Below are 16,385 nucleotides of genomic sequence, written 5' to 3'. Positions count from 1 at the left end.
AATTAGAGATCTTATTAATTGCTCCACAACAAGGTGATCACCTGGTTCTGCAATAAAATCTGCATTGGCAAGACTAAAAGACAACTAAAAGTGAGGATAGGGGAACATATACGAGAAATTAAAGATAAAAGCCCGAAGAACCTGGAAAAACCACTTGCCAAGCACTTTAGGAAATTCCATGAAGGTAGTCCAGAGGGGATGAAAATAAAAGGTATTTTTGTATAAGTGGAGCCTGCGCAGTGGACTATGGTTAATGTGTAGATGAAGCTGGCTGCTGCTAGCAATACCACAAGTGTATAAATACAAACAAATGTGTAAATACAAACATAAATGCTGCGCTGCCACTAGTGAGTAAATGTGCCACGCTGCTTTCGTAATGGTGGCCCACAGATAAATGTGTACCTCTATACCTTTATAAACTTAAAGCGTGCCCCTCCTCTCCAGGGTCTCAGGGCATCCCTATATTAGAGGGAAATTTAACATTTCTATATATCCTACGTACTAAACTAATGTTAACAAACTGTGCTAGATTAGTGAAATATAGTGCAAATAATGCAACAATCATGGATTTCAGTTCTCTCAATGTGAACCGGTTACAGTCAAAACATGGAAATATTAATATACCGTATTTTTCGCTCCAGAAGACGCACCTGACCATAAGACGCACCTAGGTTTTAGAGGTGAAAAACAAGAAAAAAAAATATTCTGAACCAATGGACTGCAGACACAGTACAGGGGATGACCAGAGACTGCGGACACAGTACAGGGGATGACCAGAGACTGCGGACATAGTACAGGAGATGACCAGAGACTGCAAACAAAGTACAGGGGATGACCAAGAGACTGCGGACATAGTACAGGGGATGACCAGAGACTGCGGACACAGTGCAGGAGATGACCAGAGACTGCGGACACAGTGCAGGAGATGACCAGAGACTGCGGACACAGTACAGGGGATGACCAAGAGACTGCGGACACAGTACAGGAGGTGACCAAGAGACTGCGGACACAGTACAGGAGATGACAAGAGACTGCGGACACAGTACAGGAGATGACCAGAGACTGCGGACACAGTGCAGGAGATGACCAGAGACTGCGGACACAGTGCAGGAGATGACCAGAGACTGCGGACAGTGCAGGGGATGACCAGAGACTGCGGACAGTGCAGGGGATGACCAGAGACTGCGGACAGTGCAGGGGATGACCAGAGACTGCGGACAGTGCAGGGGATGACCAGAGACTGCGGACAGTGCAGGGGATGACCAGAGACTGCGGACAGTGCAGGGGATGACCAGAGACTGCGGACAGTGCAGGGGATGACCAGAGACTGCGGACAGTGCAGGGGATGACCAGAGACTGCGTACAGTGCAAGGGATGACCAGAGACTGCGTACAGTGCAGGGGATGACCAGAGACTGCGGACAGTGCAGGGAATGACCAGAGACTGCTGACCTTTGGGGAGGGGGAGCGGGTACCTAAATTTGACAGGTACCCGCTCCCACTTCCGCGGAGTTGCCTTCCCTCTTCTTCCCGGGCCGGCTTCTGTGACAGCCGGGTGCCCACTGCGCATGTGCGCGAAGCGCTGCGCTTTGTGAATGGCCCGGCGCCTTCTGGGACCTGTCATGTGTCCCAGAAGACACCGGATCATTCACAAAGCGCAGTACATGCGCAGTGGGCACCCGGCTGTCACAGAAGCCAGCGCGGGAAGACCGTGCAGCGCTGGAGCGAGGAACAGGTAAGGCCCTGCAGGAGACAACAGCTGAGCGGCCGGCCCGGTATTCTGACATGGTGGCCGCAAAAATACCGGACCGGCCGCTTTATATTCGCTCCATAAGACGCACTGACATTTTCCCCCCTTTTTTGGGGCGAAAAAAGTGCGTCTTATGGAGCGAAAAATACGGTACATAAACACAGTGCATTTGTATGTGAATATTCGAGTCCCAGTATACCACTTTCCACATTCAAATATTTAAAGTCCCAATGTGAGACACTTTCCACATCCCATGTGAGACTAGGTGATTCAGTGATCAGCCTTCTTATCCATCAAAATTTTTTGTGTTGAGTGCGCCACTTGTTGCTCCCCCCTCCAGAGCCCCACTCACCACATGATGTTGAGCACCTGCATAGGTCAAACTGCGCGTTTGGTGCTTCAGCAAGCCCCTACAGTGATCAGCTGCCTGTATAATCTTGACAGGGTAATGTCAACACAGTTCTACTCAGAAAAGAAAAATGGTGGATTTCTAAATTGAGATAATTGGCCCCACTTGGTCTTAACACTGAGCTGAATCTTCAGGTCTTCTTGGAAGTATAGTAGTACCTGTCTCCCAAACTCTGATATTGAATTGATGTCATTGGAGGATGTATGGATTATTTACATCTTGAAATAGCTGATGGGTTAAAACAAGTTTATTTGATACCTAATGCTAAGAGATTAAATTGGCTGGTATGCTACGTTTTACTTGGTTAGGTGAAACGTACGTCCTCCTTAAGAGAATTACACCGTGCGGCTATGGGTGTGATAAGCCACCATATAAACGGAGTGATTACGCCACCCGCATGACGGAGTGATTACGCCACCCGTCCTGACGAAGCTACGCTTGTATATAAGCAAAACTTGTTAACGCCATGAGGCATCAGTGACATCACACTTTCACACCCCCTAGCCTAAATACAAGGGTGATGGCTCGATGTGGACAGATACACCACAGCTTGGAATTTTTGCAGCGACTCTCACACACCACAGACAGTACTGACTTTGGGATGGCTATGGAATGGTAAGACTGTTCTCTTACATTTGCCCTGAACAGCATAGTGACTAGTGAGAATCTAAACACCAGGTTCTACAGATCTGCATACTTATTAGCCAGGTGGATCATGATTGCTGCAGCTCTCGAGACTTATAACATGTGGTCAGTGAGCTTGTAAATACGGTATTTCCACCACAGACCTGGTGTTACTATTGTTTGGATACTGAGGTGGAGTTTCTGCACTCCCCATGCAATATTTTGGCGATGACCTTGCCACCATGCTTTGAATATCCATTGCTGTTTTTATGGGCAATCTGCTATCTCAGCGTCTGTTGAACTACTACAATTATACAGCTGGTACAAGTAATGTGGTTATACCATCTGGATCAATGCGCCATTTCACTATCTTCAGATTTAATGGACCTGTGATCACATACTAAAATCTATATGCCAAACCATCTTACAGTTGATATCTATGATTCCTCCAATTTCTTCTTACAGGACCATTAACAGTGATTTTGGACTTGCCACTTAAGGTCTTAGTGTCACGCAATTTCAAGGGAATTACTTCCCATCACGAGCATCATCCATGTCATACTCATTTAGTGTGAACGGGCCCAGGGCCTGTATGCATGTAGACCTCACGGTGTTGTATTTATCTACTATTGACAGTTTCACATATCCCAGGATTTGGGACAGCTTTCCACGGGGAACACATGCATACAGTATTATTGATGTTCGGACGTCTTTATCTTGACATTGTTTGTTTTTTTAATTTCTTGTTTGTATGTCAATGTGTATGTTTCTATTTTGTTGCATTGCAAAACATTTTTGCCATGAATAAATAAATATTTTTACATCGTAAGGTCTGATACAAGCCTTGTTTGCTGTGGAACTAACCACTTGTCCCAAGGTGTGGGCTTTCTCCAATCATGGGACTATTTTGTTTTTGTGCCTGACTATGGTTTAGACAGCAACACTTATTAGGTGATTGAGCAATCAGTGATTTCCTATACTTCCCTCTATTCCTCATTTTTTTGTCAGTATGGTTCGGGAGCAAGCCCGCATGAGTACCCCCATAACAAGCAGCTTGCTATAGTGGGCAATCGGCGAGGGGGAGGCTCCGAGAAGGGAGGATCAGGGCTGCTCTGTGCAAAACCATTGCACAAAGCAGGTCAAATTTACATATTTGTTATTTAAAAAAAAAAAAAGATCATTTAGAATCACCTAGTGCAGTGGTCGGCAAGCCGCGGCTCGCGAGCCACATGCGGCTCTTCACACACTTTAATGCGGCTCTTCTGTGTGCCGGGCGCCCGCTCCCCTCCCTCCTCTCGGGCGGCCGCCCCAAAAGTCAGGACTCTGCAGCTAGCCCAGCAATGGGCAAACTACAGCCCGGCGGACCTTTTAATCCGGCCCGCGAAGCGTGGCAAACATTGGCTGTCAGGATGTAGGCGGGGCAGCGTGACGAACTCCTCTCCTCTCACAGTCCGCCCTGAAGACCGGAACGGCGCGGGAACACGGCGAGAGGAACGCGCGGAGCAAAGGTAAGTGAATTGACACAATATGGGGAATGAATTACTATAGGGGGGATGAATTACTATATGGGGGATGAATTACTATGGGGGATGAATTACTATATGGGGGATTAATTACTATGGGGGATGAATTACTCTATGGGGGATGAATTACTCTATGGGGGATGAATTACTCTATGGGGGATGAATTACTATATGGGGGATGAATTACTATGGGGGATGAATTACTATATGGGGGATGAATTACTATATGGGGGATGAATTACTATGGGGGATGAATTACTATATGGGGGATGTATTTTCAGTTTTAAAAATGAGGCTCTCAAAATAAATTTCAATCGTGGTTTTGGCGAGATTTGGCTCAGTTGAAAAAAAAGGTTGCCCACCACTGACCTAGTGTTTTGGCTGAAAAGTTTGTAGGCTCGCCACGAGAAATAAGGAACAGCCTATAATGCAGTGCATAGCCATATCTCCTGGTAAGATGAAGAGCCAATTGCTATTCAAGTAATGGATTATCCAGCCCCTATTTCTATAATTGGATGGTCTTATAGCAGCCATGTTGTTAGTGTGTGTAGGAATGGTTAGGAAGAACTGACAATTCAGTTTAGGGACAATGTTCAGCCTTCCGTGTCTTTTGTTTGGCAAAGCTTGCACCCATAGGATTCAGTGGGGTTCCCCTCAAATTTTGTGAACAGGATTCACGGAACTGATCTCAGGTATATTTGCTCATCCTAACTGATTGCACAGTTACTTTGAAGGAAAGCTATGACTGTCGTATACAGTAAATTGTGGAAGAGGCACATTCATTGGAATGATATAACAGTGGCAGATTGGAGTCTGCCTGTTCCTAGCACCCAGTCTACCTTTTTGACAGATAAGAATGTTGAGAATGCTGGTTATTTATATTTCTTTATAGTAGGGTGAGTAATCATTTGTCACCAAGGACTGATAAGTCTGAACATATATTTTTGGGTTATTTACTCTTATACTGTGTTAAAATATACTACAACAAATATTTACTCCAAAGTTGCATGGTTATATTATAGTATAAATTAAGTGTTAAAGTATAACTGAAGGCAAAACGTTTTTTTTTTTTTTTTTTAAAGATAAAGTGGAAAGGGATTATTAGATCACCATTTCTCTATCTAGATTTGAAAAAATAAGTTTTCTTTCCTTCAGTTGTACTTTAATGTGATAAGTGCAGGGTAATGTTTTAGTGCCTGAAGAAATGTAGTAACTTTTTGTTTTACTCTTAAATCACTTCAGTGAAACTGTCAGACAAGATTTCACCAAAGTGGCTCCGGCCTTCTCTACCCTCTATTGATGCTCTTAAAGATTCTGTGTGCTTTCATCAGATTGAACTGGACTATTATGTTGGTAAGTTACAGATGGGTATATTCCTCTCTTTTAAATTCATGTTGGTGGTAGTAAAATATTTTCTGCCAAGGTGCTGGTTAAAGGAAACCTGTCATAAGAGAAATAAGTAGGTAGTCTTGCTGACCTGAAGGTGATAGTGGCTTTTCTGTCTTCCTAATCCTCTGCCTTCAATATTTTCTTAGTTATGCTGGCCCTATACTGTTCAAATTTCATCTGGTTCCCAATGAACCAGCTGGACTCCACTTAGTGGGTGACCTTGTTGGCCTCCTCCCACCCGACATCCATTATTGAAAAATGGAAGGAACAGGTTGGGAAATTGTTGGTCAAACCTCAGTCCATTTAGATACAGCCCCCTGTTTGGGTATTTTGATAGTTGACGAGCCTGCTGTCAAACTACAATGAGAACTGCAGGAGATTCTATACAGTGCGGACAGATGAAAAAATCAGAACAAATAAAAAAAAGTGTATGGCCAACTCTGTGCTTGCCTTAGGTCATTGCTGCAAGTGATCTGAATGAAAGCCAGGCAGTTATCAAGGAGGAGGTCACCAATGGTAGCTCATGCATTTCTTTCATGGCAGCTATTCATTGAAAGAAACCCCTCAGGTTTGAAATAAGGGGAATTCTTTTGTTTCCTTTCTCCTCCTTTTTCTTTGGCATCGCTGCACCTCTTTTCCTATTCTGGCTTGGCTCATGCTCCATATTGTGCAACCGTTAGGTAATTGACTTGTCTAGGTCGGATGCTATTGCCCTTTCAGACCCTACCTGGACCTATTTGCTCATTTTACTATGTCTATTTGGTTCAGCCATTATTGTCCGCTTCTGTCTTTGATTTTGTATTTATATCTACAGTCTTTTCATGTCCCTTGGCAGACCTGGTGCTCTCATTGTTATTCTTCCTAATTTAATAAAAATTATTGAACCAGAAATAAGGGGACTGCAATTTTTTATGAAAGTACCTAGTGAGCCCCTGACCTGGAAAAATCTTGTGCCCGCTCATTTAGTAACAGTGATAAAAGGATAAGGATTGTGCACATTTGCATGAAGTAGAAGGCCAAAAACTGTTGGCAAAGGTTTTATTATAAGTAGATCTATATTTTAATATGTTTTATTAAGACTTCTAGTGAGGACAAATGCTGTATAGTATAACTGCTGGAAGGCTCAGTCTTCCAGAGGAGAGGGACAGGAAGTGTCATAGAAACACAGAGAGGAGTGACAAACGAAAACCTGATGAAAGAGTCCAAGACAATTTTAATTGTTAAAAAGTAATATAAAAACATCTCCCCTCCTCTTCATTGGGGATCAGCACAGAAAATCTTAAATGGACTCCAAGTACTGAACTCTACTCATGGAGTAACAACTTAACAGCAGTTGTTGAGCAGCAGTAATCTTCCAGGTGGGGGCCATCTGTTGACATTTGTGCCAGTCTGGATCTGAGACACCTTGACCTTTTGGTCTAAGGGTGACAAAATAGAGTTTCTATCTCTGCCCCCCCCCCTCACCTTTTTGCCTTCCAATCTGCCAGTTTTGGACCAAAAGAAGACAGATTTAATGACCGCCTTGCACCAACTTTAAGGCACAAGGAGTGGTTGTACCGATTTCTTTCGAAGAAATCCTTTCAGGGTTTCTATTCAAACCTAACAATTGAGTACTGTCCATGATACATTTTTTATTTGCACTAACACAATTTTCAGGACAAGCTTTCGAGGTGTGTCCCCTTCTGCTAAAACTTTGTGAAGTAGTACTGCTTGGACCTTAAAGCAACCATCTGAGGGGGAAAAAAAAAAGAAAACAGAAAAAAAACACACACAAACAAATGTACACAGCAATGGTTATAAAACTAGGATTAGACTTGAGGTAAGACAGAGCAGAAGCAAAGATTGGGGGGGGGTCAGAGACAACAGTCTCAAATACAAATACGCGCAAAACAAATGCCTGAAATCACGTCCAAATAAGCAGATGCTCAAACATCCGTACCATGTGCAAGAGGCCTCACTTGTAATTTTTGTTTGTTTTATTGTTTTGGTCGCCATTACATCTTCCTTTTCTTGTTTTACACAAAGACAAAGCGGTTTTGAGGCCAAAACCTTCCTTCCAACCCAGGGTGAACTCTTCTTTCCACCTCAGTGAGGACATTGTTCTTCCTTCCCTTTGTCCTGCCCCAAAAGCGACAGTGAAATTGCCCTACTTTGACTGCTTGCAAAACTGAGTCCCTCTGGGTCCTGCCTGTGGGCTCTCATAGAGTGTATCCGGCTTCCCTTTCCACCATGCTAGATGTATCAGGCAACTCATTTCCAGGCCATATGCATTTAGGCTTCCTTTTTTTTTCTGTGTGGGCCTGTTTGCAGTACTATTTGCTCTATTGTTGCCCAACCCTCAGTTTACTGTTTGGGTATGTCCCGTGATTTAAGAATACAAATCCTGTGTCCTGTACTGTACGATTTAAGATAATGGTAATTTTGATGTACACTATATTGCCAAAAGTCTTGAGACACCCCTCCAAATCATTGGATTCAGGTGTTCCAAACACCTCCATGGCCACAGGTGTATAACATCAAGCACCTAGGCTTGTAGACTGCTTCTACAAACATTTGTGAAAGAATGGGTTGCTCTCAGGAGCTCAATGAATTCAAGCGTGGTACTGTGATAGGTTGCCACCTGTGCAATAAGTCCATTTGTGAAATTTCCTTGCTACTAAATTTTCCACAGTCAACTGTTAGTGGTATTATAACAAAGTGGAAGCAACTGGGAACAACAGCAACTCAGCCACAAAGTTTTAGGCAATGTAAAATGACAGAGCTGGGTCAGTGCATGCTGAAGCGCACAGTGCGCAGAAGTCACCAACGGTCTGTAGAGTCAATATTTATAGACTTCCAAACTTCATGAGGCCTTCAGATTAGCACAACAACAGTGCATAGAGAGCTTCATGGAATGGGTTTCCATGGCGGAGCAGCTGCATCCAAGCCTTACATCACAAAGTACAATGCAAAGCATCGGATGCAGTGGTGTAAAGCATGCCGCCTCTGGACTCTAGAGCTGCAGAAATGTGTTCTCTGGAGGGACAATTACACTTCATCTGGAAATCCAATGGGCATGTCTGGGTTTGGCAGTTGTCAGGAGAACAGTACTTTCCTGACTGCTGTGTGCCAAGTGTAAGGTTTGGTGGATGGAGGGGATTATGATGTGGGGTCGTTTTTCAGGGTTTGGCCCCTTAGTTGCAGTGAAGGGAACTCTTAAGGTGTCAGCATATTAAGACATTTTGGACAATTTCATGCTCACAACATTGTGGGAACAGTTTGGGGATGGCCCCTTCCTGTTCCAATATGACTGCAGACCAATGCACAAAGCAAGTTACATAAAGACATGGATGAGCGAGTTTGGGGTGGAGGAACTTGACAGGTCTGCACAGAGTCCTTACCTCAATCCGACAAAGCACCTTCGGGATAAATTAGAGCGGAGACTGTGAGCCAGGCCTTCTCATCCTACATCAGTGCCTGACCTCACAAATGCGCTTCTGGAAGAATGGTCAAACATTCCCATAGACACACTCCTAAACCTTGTGAACAGCCTTCCCAGAAGAGTTGAAGCTGTTATAGCTGCAAAGGGTGGGCCTACTTAATATTGAACCCAACAGACTAAGACTGGGATGCCATTAAAGTTCATGTGCATGTAAGGGCAGGCATCCCAATACTTTTGGCAATATAGTGTACCTGTAAATTCCTTATCTTGGAGTACAGTACAGGACACGGGCCCCTCCCCTCTGTGTCTTGATCACTTTTTATTTCTTGCTAAGAAACTGGAGTGTCGTGGAGTGCCATTCTGGGGGTGGCACTAGCAAGTTTTCAGTGTCCAGTCATCTGAAGGTAGCTGCATATATAACACTGCATATATAATTGTCTAAAAATACAAGTCCTGCATCCCGTACTAAATTCCATTACAAAGAAATGTTAGTCATGCCTCCAGATTTTTGGAGTGCTGCAGCTGGACCCTACAAGACTGGACTTTGCAGAGACGTCTTAGTAGGAACTGAACCATGAACCGTATTACTGTATGGGAAGAGATGCTAGCAATTTGGACACCATGCTGTCCACACACAGCCTGGTTTTGTATAGAAGCCAGTCTCTACACCATCTGCTCTCGGCACAGGCTTTGTTCTGTGTAAATAAGGAAGTAGAGCACTGTGGAAGATTACATCAAGTGTAATTGGTACAAAGGGGAAGCAATTTTACATTAACTTACACTTGGCAACAATTGCCTGTTGTCCCCCTTCTCTGGCCGTTTGAATTCAATGAAAGCAATGGATTACGATGATATGGGAAGTGGATGGGTGAGATGGGCCAGGAATTCCCCTGGCGATGATCTAAATTTCTCACCTTCACTGGAGAGCTTGTAGGGAGGGGGGAAATAGTAACTTGTGTAGGTGGACAGATCATGTATCACTAGTTTTTAATTGCTGTTAAGTGTCAAATGCCATAATAAATTTCAATGACTCTTTATGTTTCCGGGTGTTATTGGTTTTTTAAACCTTTTAAAGCACAATAGTTTAACCATTAGTGATATATGTGATTATTTTTTGCTCTATTACTATTATTGTCTGTTGAAGCTGGAGGTAGTATTAAAATATATATTTTAATTTATTTATAAAAAAAAAAAGGAAAAAATCTAGATGCGGTTTTGTGGTATCCTGGAAAACCTTTTCATACGATAAGCGATTCTGTGCTGGCAAGTGCATATCACATTTTTTATTGTCTTGCTCATTTCCCCTAACCTTCCCTTGCTGCCAGCCAGGTAGTGAGTGAGAGGAAACTCTTCATTAAAAGAGAAATTTTGGATTAGTAAAAATATACATACTCACCTCTATGCTGCAGCATGTGTGTGTCAGTACAGCAGTCCTAGGCTGCTGCATGAAGTTATCTTTGTATGGTGCAGTCTTCCCATTAACCCTTTCGCTGCAAGGTCCATACATTTTACAGACCTGCAGCATTGGGTTTTACACACAATCTGGTGGCTGCAGCCACCGGGATTGTGTATAAAACTCAGTAGGACGGCTGTGCTGCCCCCCAACTTGCTTCCACAGACCCCGGTAATGGTGCCACCATATCCGCCCCCGCCAATTTAGGACTGACACAACCCCTTAGTAAGAAACCAAACGTTGCAATCCAGCTTTAATAGTTTATGGGACACCCATGAATATGATTTGGCTCTGAAATACTGCTTTCAGTAGAAAAGGATTGTTTAATACTGAGGTCTTGTAGTTGCCTGCAGCATTTACAGTATATATTACGATGTGTGACGTTGTGATCTCTGTTTCAGTTTCACATTAGAAATAGAATAGACCTTGTTTCCTGACTTGTAGGGTTAGTGTTGGGAAAATAGTATTTTTACTTAAGCCAAGTGGGAGAGATGATAGATAGTTTGCTTCCCCTGATTTAAATCTTTTTTTTTTTTTTTTTTTGCTTGGCAAAATCTGTCTGTAGTAGTCAGACAATACCCTTGATGCAACTATTTGTGTTGGCTTTGAGATATACGGTATAACACAGCAGCTACTTGCAAGCTTTTCTTACTGAATGTAATATCTATATGTCTTTTAGGAATACATTTGCCTGGTATGCTGGGAGCCACGCACGGACCCGTCCCCATAATTCGGGTGTTTGGTATCACAGCAGATGGCAACAGTGTATGCTGCCACATTCATGGCTTTGCTCCCTACTTCTATGTACCCTGCCAGATTGGTAAGTGCTTTGAATTATAATCACTGTGGACAGAATTGTTGAACCATTCACTTTATTATTCCTGTTTAGTTTGTTGAAAGAGAGCCTACCAGTTTTTATAAAAACATGTCATATAGAAAAAACATGTAGGCTTCCAACCTCCTGAAAATGCTAGCTATGTGGCTGTCTTTGGCTTCAATGAATTGAGTCACTGACCTACAATGAGCATGCATCAAGTCAGTGCAAAGTCAGAACTCTCAATTTGGAATTAATGCAGCTGCTGGTTTTTAAGATCAGGTACTTATTGGTGCATAGATTGCAGCACACTCTTTCCACTGCCAATTATTTGCGCTGCTGTGGGTCCCCGGTGCCGCTATCTTGGATTTGAGAGCCAGCTAGGAATTCCTTAATGAATCACAGCTGGCTCGAGATTGCAAGGCGCAGGTAAACTGGTCCTGCAGCCTCCTGGAATGTGGAACGTGTGAAAAATAAAATAGTGCTCGCCCCTTCCCAAAAAAATAAAAAACTTTCAACTCAGTTACAGGCTAGGGGAAGGAAGAGGATCAGCTGGGCTTCACTATTTAACCGAAGTTCCAGTTTAAGGAAGGACAGTCTAAAGGGTTACCATAGATTTAATAAACTGGAGGGCAAACTTCCCAATTTCACTCAAACTATCCATTAATATCATCCCCACTGTTCCTCGCATCAGCTGTAGACCTCTCCCACCAACCACATGTGCACCCTTCTCTTCTTAAGTTTGCCAATGATGGATCAAAATTTGGCCTGTTCAGCAGTGACTGGCTGAATTGTGATCCATCTAAGGTCGTTTCCCATTCGTGAGATTGGCTTTTTACAGATGGGCTTGGTGGATAATCTTTGTTTAGTCAGGCCTGTAGCCAATCTGCTGCATTGAAGATCAATGTATTCTGAAAGCAGTGGAGTTCCCACTGTCAAAATATAATAGCACAGCAGGGAGGATTTCTCCATCCACCTCACTTGTGTGGAAGGGGGAATCTGCTGATCAAAAAAACTGACCCTTATATAGCCTGCTTTAGACCATAATACAGAAGCTGTCTAGTTGAAGCATTACAAGCACAGGTGGTGTTTAAAGAGAAGCCATCAAGAACGCTAAATGTAATCAGACATGTTTACTTGCGACAAGAGAACTGCTAATGTGTAAAACCTAGTAGTTGATGTACATATGAGCTGTCCACCTACACTTATGCCCAGCTGAGAAAAAAATGTTCTTTTGGGTCTTGGGAAAGAAGTGTGGTGGTTAGAATAATTTAGTTATCCTTTTATTGTGCTTTTGAAATAGTAAAGTAACTTTAAAAACGTATATTTTTAAAAGGCAAATGTATACGCTTGTTTGTACATGTATTTTTTTTTCCTTCTGCAATATTCACAGACAGCTGCCACTTTAAAAGGTATATGAAAGTGTAATTCCAACATATTTTGGTGGACGGGTTAGTTCCTGTGTCAGCTGTTTATTGTGGTCTGAATGCCAGTGGGAAAGGTTTGTCTTTACTGTCTGACCTGGTGATCACATAGGAATCCCCTAAGTGGGGACACTCAGGAAGTGAAGGGATGTTTCCCAACTGCAGAATAACAATTAAAAACAGGACAGAGGTTCTAACATTCCCCCTTTATATCCAAAGTTAGGAAAAAGATTTGGCTGAGATTACACTTTTACATTTTCTTATATAATTAATTTATTTTTATGTAATATATTTTTCAGGTTTTAAGCAGGAAAGTTTAAGTGACTTCAAAAAGGAGCTGAATAATGCTGTGGTCAAGGACATGCGCTCTAATAAAGACAACATATCGCAGGCTGTTCTGGCTGTTGACATCTGTATGAAAGAGAGTGAGTATTTTTGTTTCTGTACTTGTACATCTGAAACTTGCACTTATTTCCAGTAAAACATTGCCTAATTGTACCAGTGTCTTTGCAAACATTGTTACTAAAACACTCCTATAGTCACGAAGCTCCTGTGCGGAGGATCATGTGGTCAGAGGTTGCATTCACATATAGATTCAAATAACAATCATGATCTTTGTGTCTTTGCTGGTTATTTTTGAGCACAGATTAAAGTAAATGGAGATTTAAAGAGCAACTGATAATTGGTCTAGTAAGGATCACTTCACATTAGTGTGACTTTACACTTTCTGGCAGTCAAGTCATAAGAAAGTCACATCAAAGTAGTGCAGGAACCTTTTTAAAGCTGCTACAACTTCAAGTCACATAGATTGGAACTGAGGTCTATTGAAATCAATGGGCTGTGACTATGTGTCCAAAGTTGCATAACAAGTCACACTAGTGTGAACGGGGCCTTACTGAGACACTGAAAAATAGTCTGTTCCCATCTTCTTAACTATATTATACTGATTGGCAGCATAGTCTGCACAGAGCAGAATGATCAAGTTCCTTTTGCATCTTGGAACCTGGCCTTTTTGCTTTGTTTTAACCAAGGTGGAATTGCAGATAGAGCTTCTATGTTTTTATTATTATTACTAAATGGTCCTTAGTGGAAATTCTTTAACCACTTCCCGCCGGCCCATGTATATAAACTGCTGGACGGTAGCAGTGCAGGGGCGGGTTGCTGTTCATAAACGGCGCCCGCCATTTTGGCCTGTGTGCGCTCCCTGGGAGTTTTTGGCACCGCAATCCGGTGCTCGCTGTGTCCCCCGGAACACCAGTCGTTGTACAGGACCTCTGTGTGAGGTCCCGATCATGTGATCACTAATTGCCAAATCAGTGATCACATGAACAGTAGTAAACAAGATGTCACTTCTGACATCATTGCTTACTACTAGTGAAATCAGTGAATGAATACAGCGATCACATGGTACAAGGCTATCCACAACAGCCTTGTACCATGTGACAAGCTGTGACCAATCACAGCTCACACAGTATTTCTCAATGGCTGCAGGAATGCAGCCAGAGAGAAATAGAAATTATTGCTTTTACAGCCTTTATGGGTATAAAAGCAATCGGTGTAAAAAAAACCAAATCTTTATCACCCCCCACAAGTAGTACAGTGTCAGTATGGTGACACTGTGCTGCTAGGGTGACTATGTTAAAAAAAAACATAAATAATAATATAAGAAAATAAAATAAAAATATAATTTTTTTTTATTATAATTTTTGGTTATAAACTAATTTATTTTTACTAAAAAGACAATTGAATAAATTTTGGCCAAGATCTATGAAGAAAGATTATTTATTTGCAAAATTTTATAAGAAAAACACTTTTTTTTAAAACATTTTTGGACTTTTTAATTTATATAGCAAAAAAATTAAAATCCCAGTGGTGAATAAATACCACCAAAATAAAGTTTTATCTGTCTCAAAAAAATGCTAAAAAATCTATATAGGTACAGTGTTGCATGACCGTGCAATTGTCATTCAAAGTGTGACCGTGCTGAAAGCTGAAAATTGGCCTGGACAGGAAGGGGGTAAAAGTGTCCGGACATGAAGTGGTTAAAATAGAAATTAAAAAAAAAAAAAAACCCCAGGTGGTAATTTTTTTTTGGCCAATTTTCAAAACCTTAACACCTATAGCCCTGATTCACACTGAATGTGGCTTTGAAATCAGGCTACTTCAGTTGAAGTAGAGCAATTTCAAAGCCACCAGTCAGTGCAATTTCACCGGACATCTGTGCGATGTCAGGCACAGATGTCTATGCAAGTTGCACATGAAATCTCCAAAAATAGTACAGAATCTTTTTTTCAAAATCAGTGCCGCATCGCAAGGTCGAGGTCGCACCAATTTGAAAGGTTTCATAGACACAAATAGGGTGTGACTTGTCATGCTATTTTGAACTGTCAATTCGCATGACAAATCGCATTGGTGTGAATGGGGACTTAGGTACTTAAAGTGTTACTAAACACATAACCGTAAAATCAGTCTGTATGTGCCATAAAGCATGCTTGTTATACTCACTGTGGATCCTAAGGAGTTAATCCTCCACATTGTGTAAAAAGACTGTTTGATCCTGACTTTTCTGATCCTCCCCTTCTTCCACAGTCCCCAATCTATCTGCTGATAGTAAGGAGCCTTAGGAGGCATTCTGCACATGCTCAGTTTGGTGTGTTTTTTGGGAGGGGAGTAGTGCATGTGATCAGCACAGGGTCAATCAGCACTGTCCAGACAGAGGGTCAGGGGTCATGCAGCCTCATAAGACAGGAGAATGAGACTCCTCCTACAAGATTACCCAGTACTTGACTGGACAATGATGGAAGTCACAAGACCGCTATATACTGTTGATGAGAAATTTAGCAGTTTATATTTACTACAATAATTGCACTTCCATGTTCTGTGTACTGTGGGAGATGAAGTATAGTGGATGCAGGGTCCTGGGTTTAGTAACACTTTAAGGGTGATTATAGAAGAGATTTTAAAGCTTATTCCACTAATTCTATAAAAACTCAGCTGGCATCTCAGCTGATGTATAACAGGGATGTATGAACATGTCAAGAAACGGCGCACTGGCCTTGTGAAGTACTTATTTAATTTGCATGTTCTCCCTGTGCCTGCGTGGGTTTCCTCCAAGTACTGTGGTTTCCTCCCAAGCTCCAAAGACATACTGGTAGGTTAATTGGCTCCTGTCTAAACTGGCCCTAGTATGGAAATGTATGAATGTGAGTTTAGATTGTACGCCCCTTCAGGGCTAGGAACTGATGTGAATGTACAATATATATATATATATATATATATATATATATATATATATATATATATATATATATATGTATATACATATATACACACACACGTAAAGTGCTGCAAAAAATTGACAACGCTACAGAAGTACCTAAAATGAATAAATAAAAAATAAAATAAATTTAATGTTAAAGTGAAACTAAACTCTGGTTTAAAAAACAAATCTGTTCAAGTATGTATTCATAACTCTGAAAACGTACCTTCTATTGCTCTCAGCCTCCTTCAAATCTCTGGATTACTTTTTTTTTTTTTTTTGTGCTGCTATGATCCAATTTCCTGGTGCTGCTGTAGGTA

At 42.0% G+C, this 16,385-nt stretch overlaps 1 protein-coding gene across 1 annotated transcript in view; it reads left to right on the top strand.

The window, feature by feature from the left end:
- The window catches only part of POLD1 (DNA polymerase delta 1, catalytic subunit), a 224,719-nt gene that overhangs the window by 9,835 nt on the left and 198,499 nt on the right, over positions 1–16,385 (top strand). The window contains exons 3-5 of the mRNA XM_089671586.1: positions 5,548–5,658; positions 11,248–11,388; positions 13,106–13,231. Coding sequence (XP_089527712.1) covers positions 5,548–5,658; positions 11,248–11,388; positions 13,106–13,231 — 378 coding nt within the window. The remainder of the gene's footprint in view (positions 1–5,547; positions 5,659–11,247; positions 11,389–13,105; positions 13,232–16,385) is intronic.

Source organism: Staurois parvus, unplaced genomic scaffold (assembly GCF_062004578.1).
Source record: "Staurois parvus isolate SC_StPar_1 unplaced genomic scaffold, SC_StPar_1.0 ptg000108l, whole genome shotgun sequence".
NCBI lineage: Eukaryota > Metazoa > Chordata > Amphibia > Anura > Ranidae > Staurois > Staurois parvus.
The sequence above is the reverse complement of the archived record's forward strand: the minus strand, read 5'-3'. Positions and strand labels throughout refer to the sequence as shown.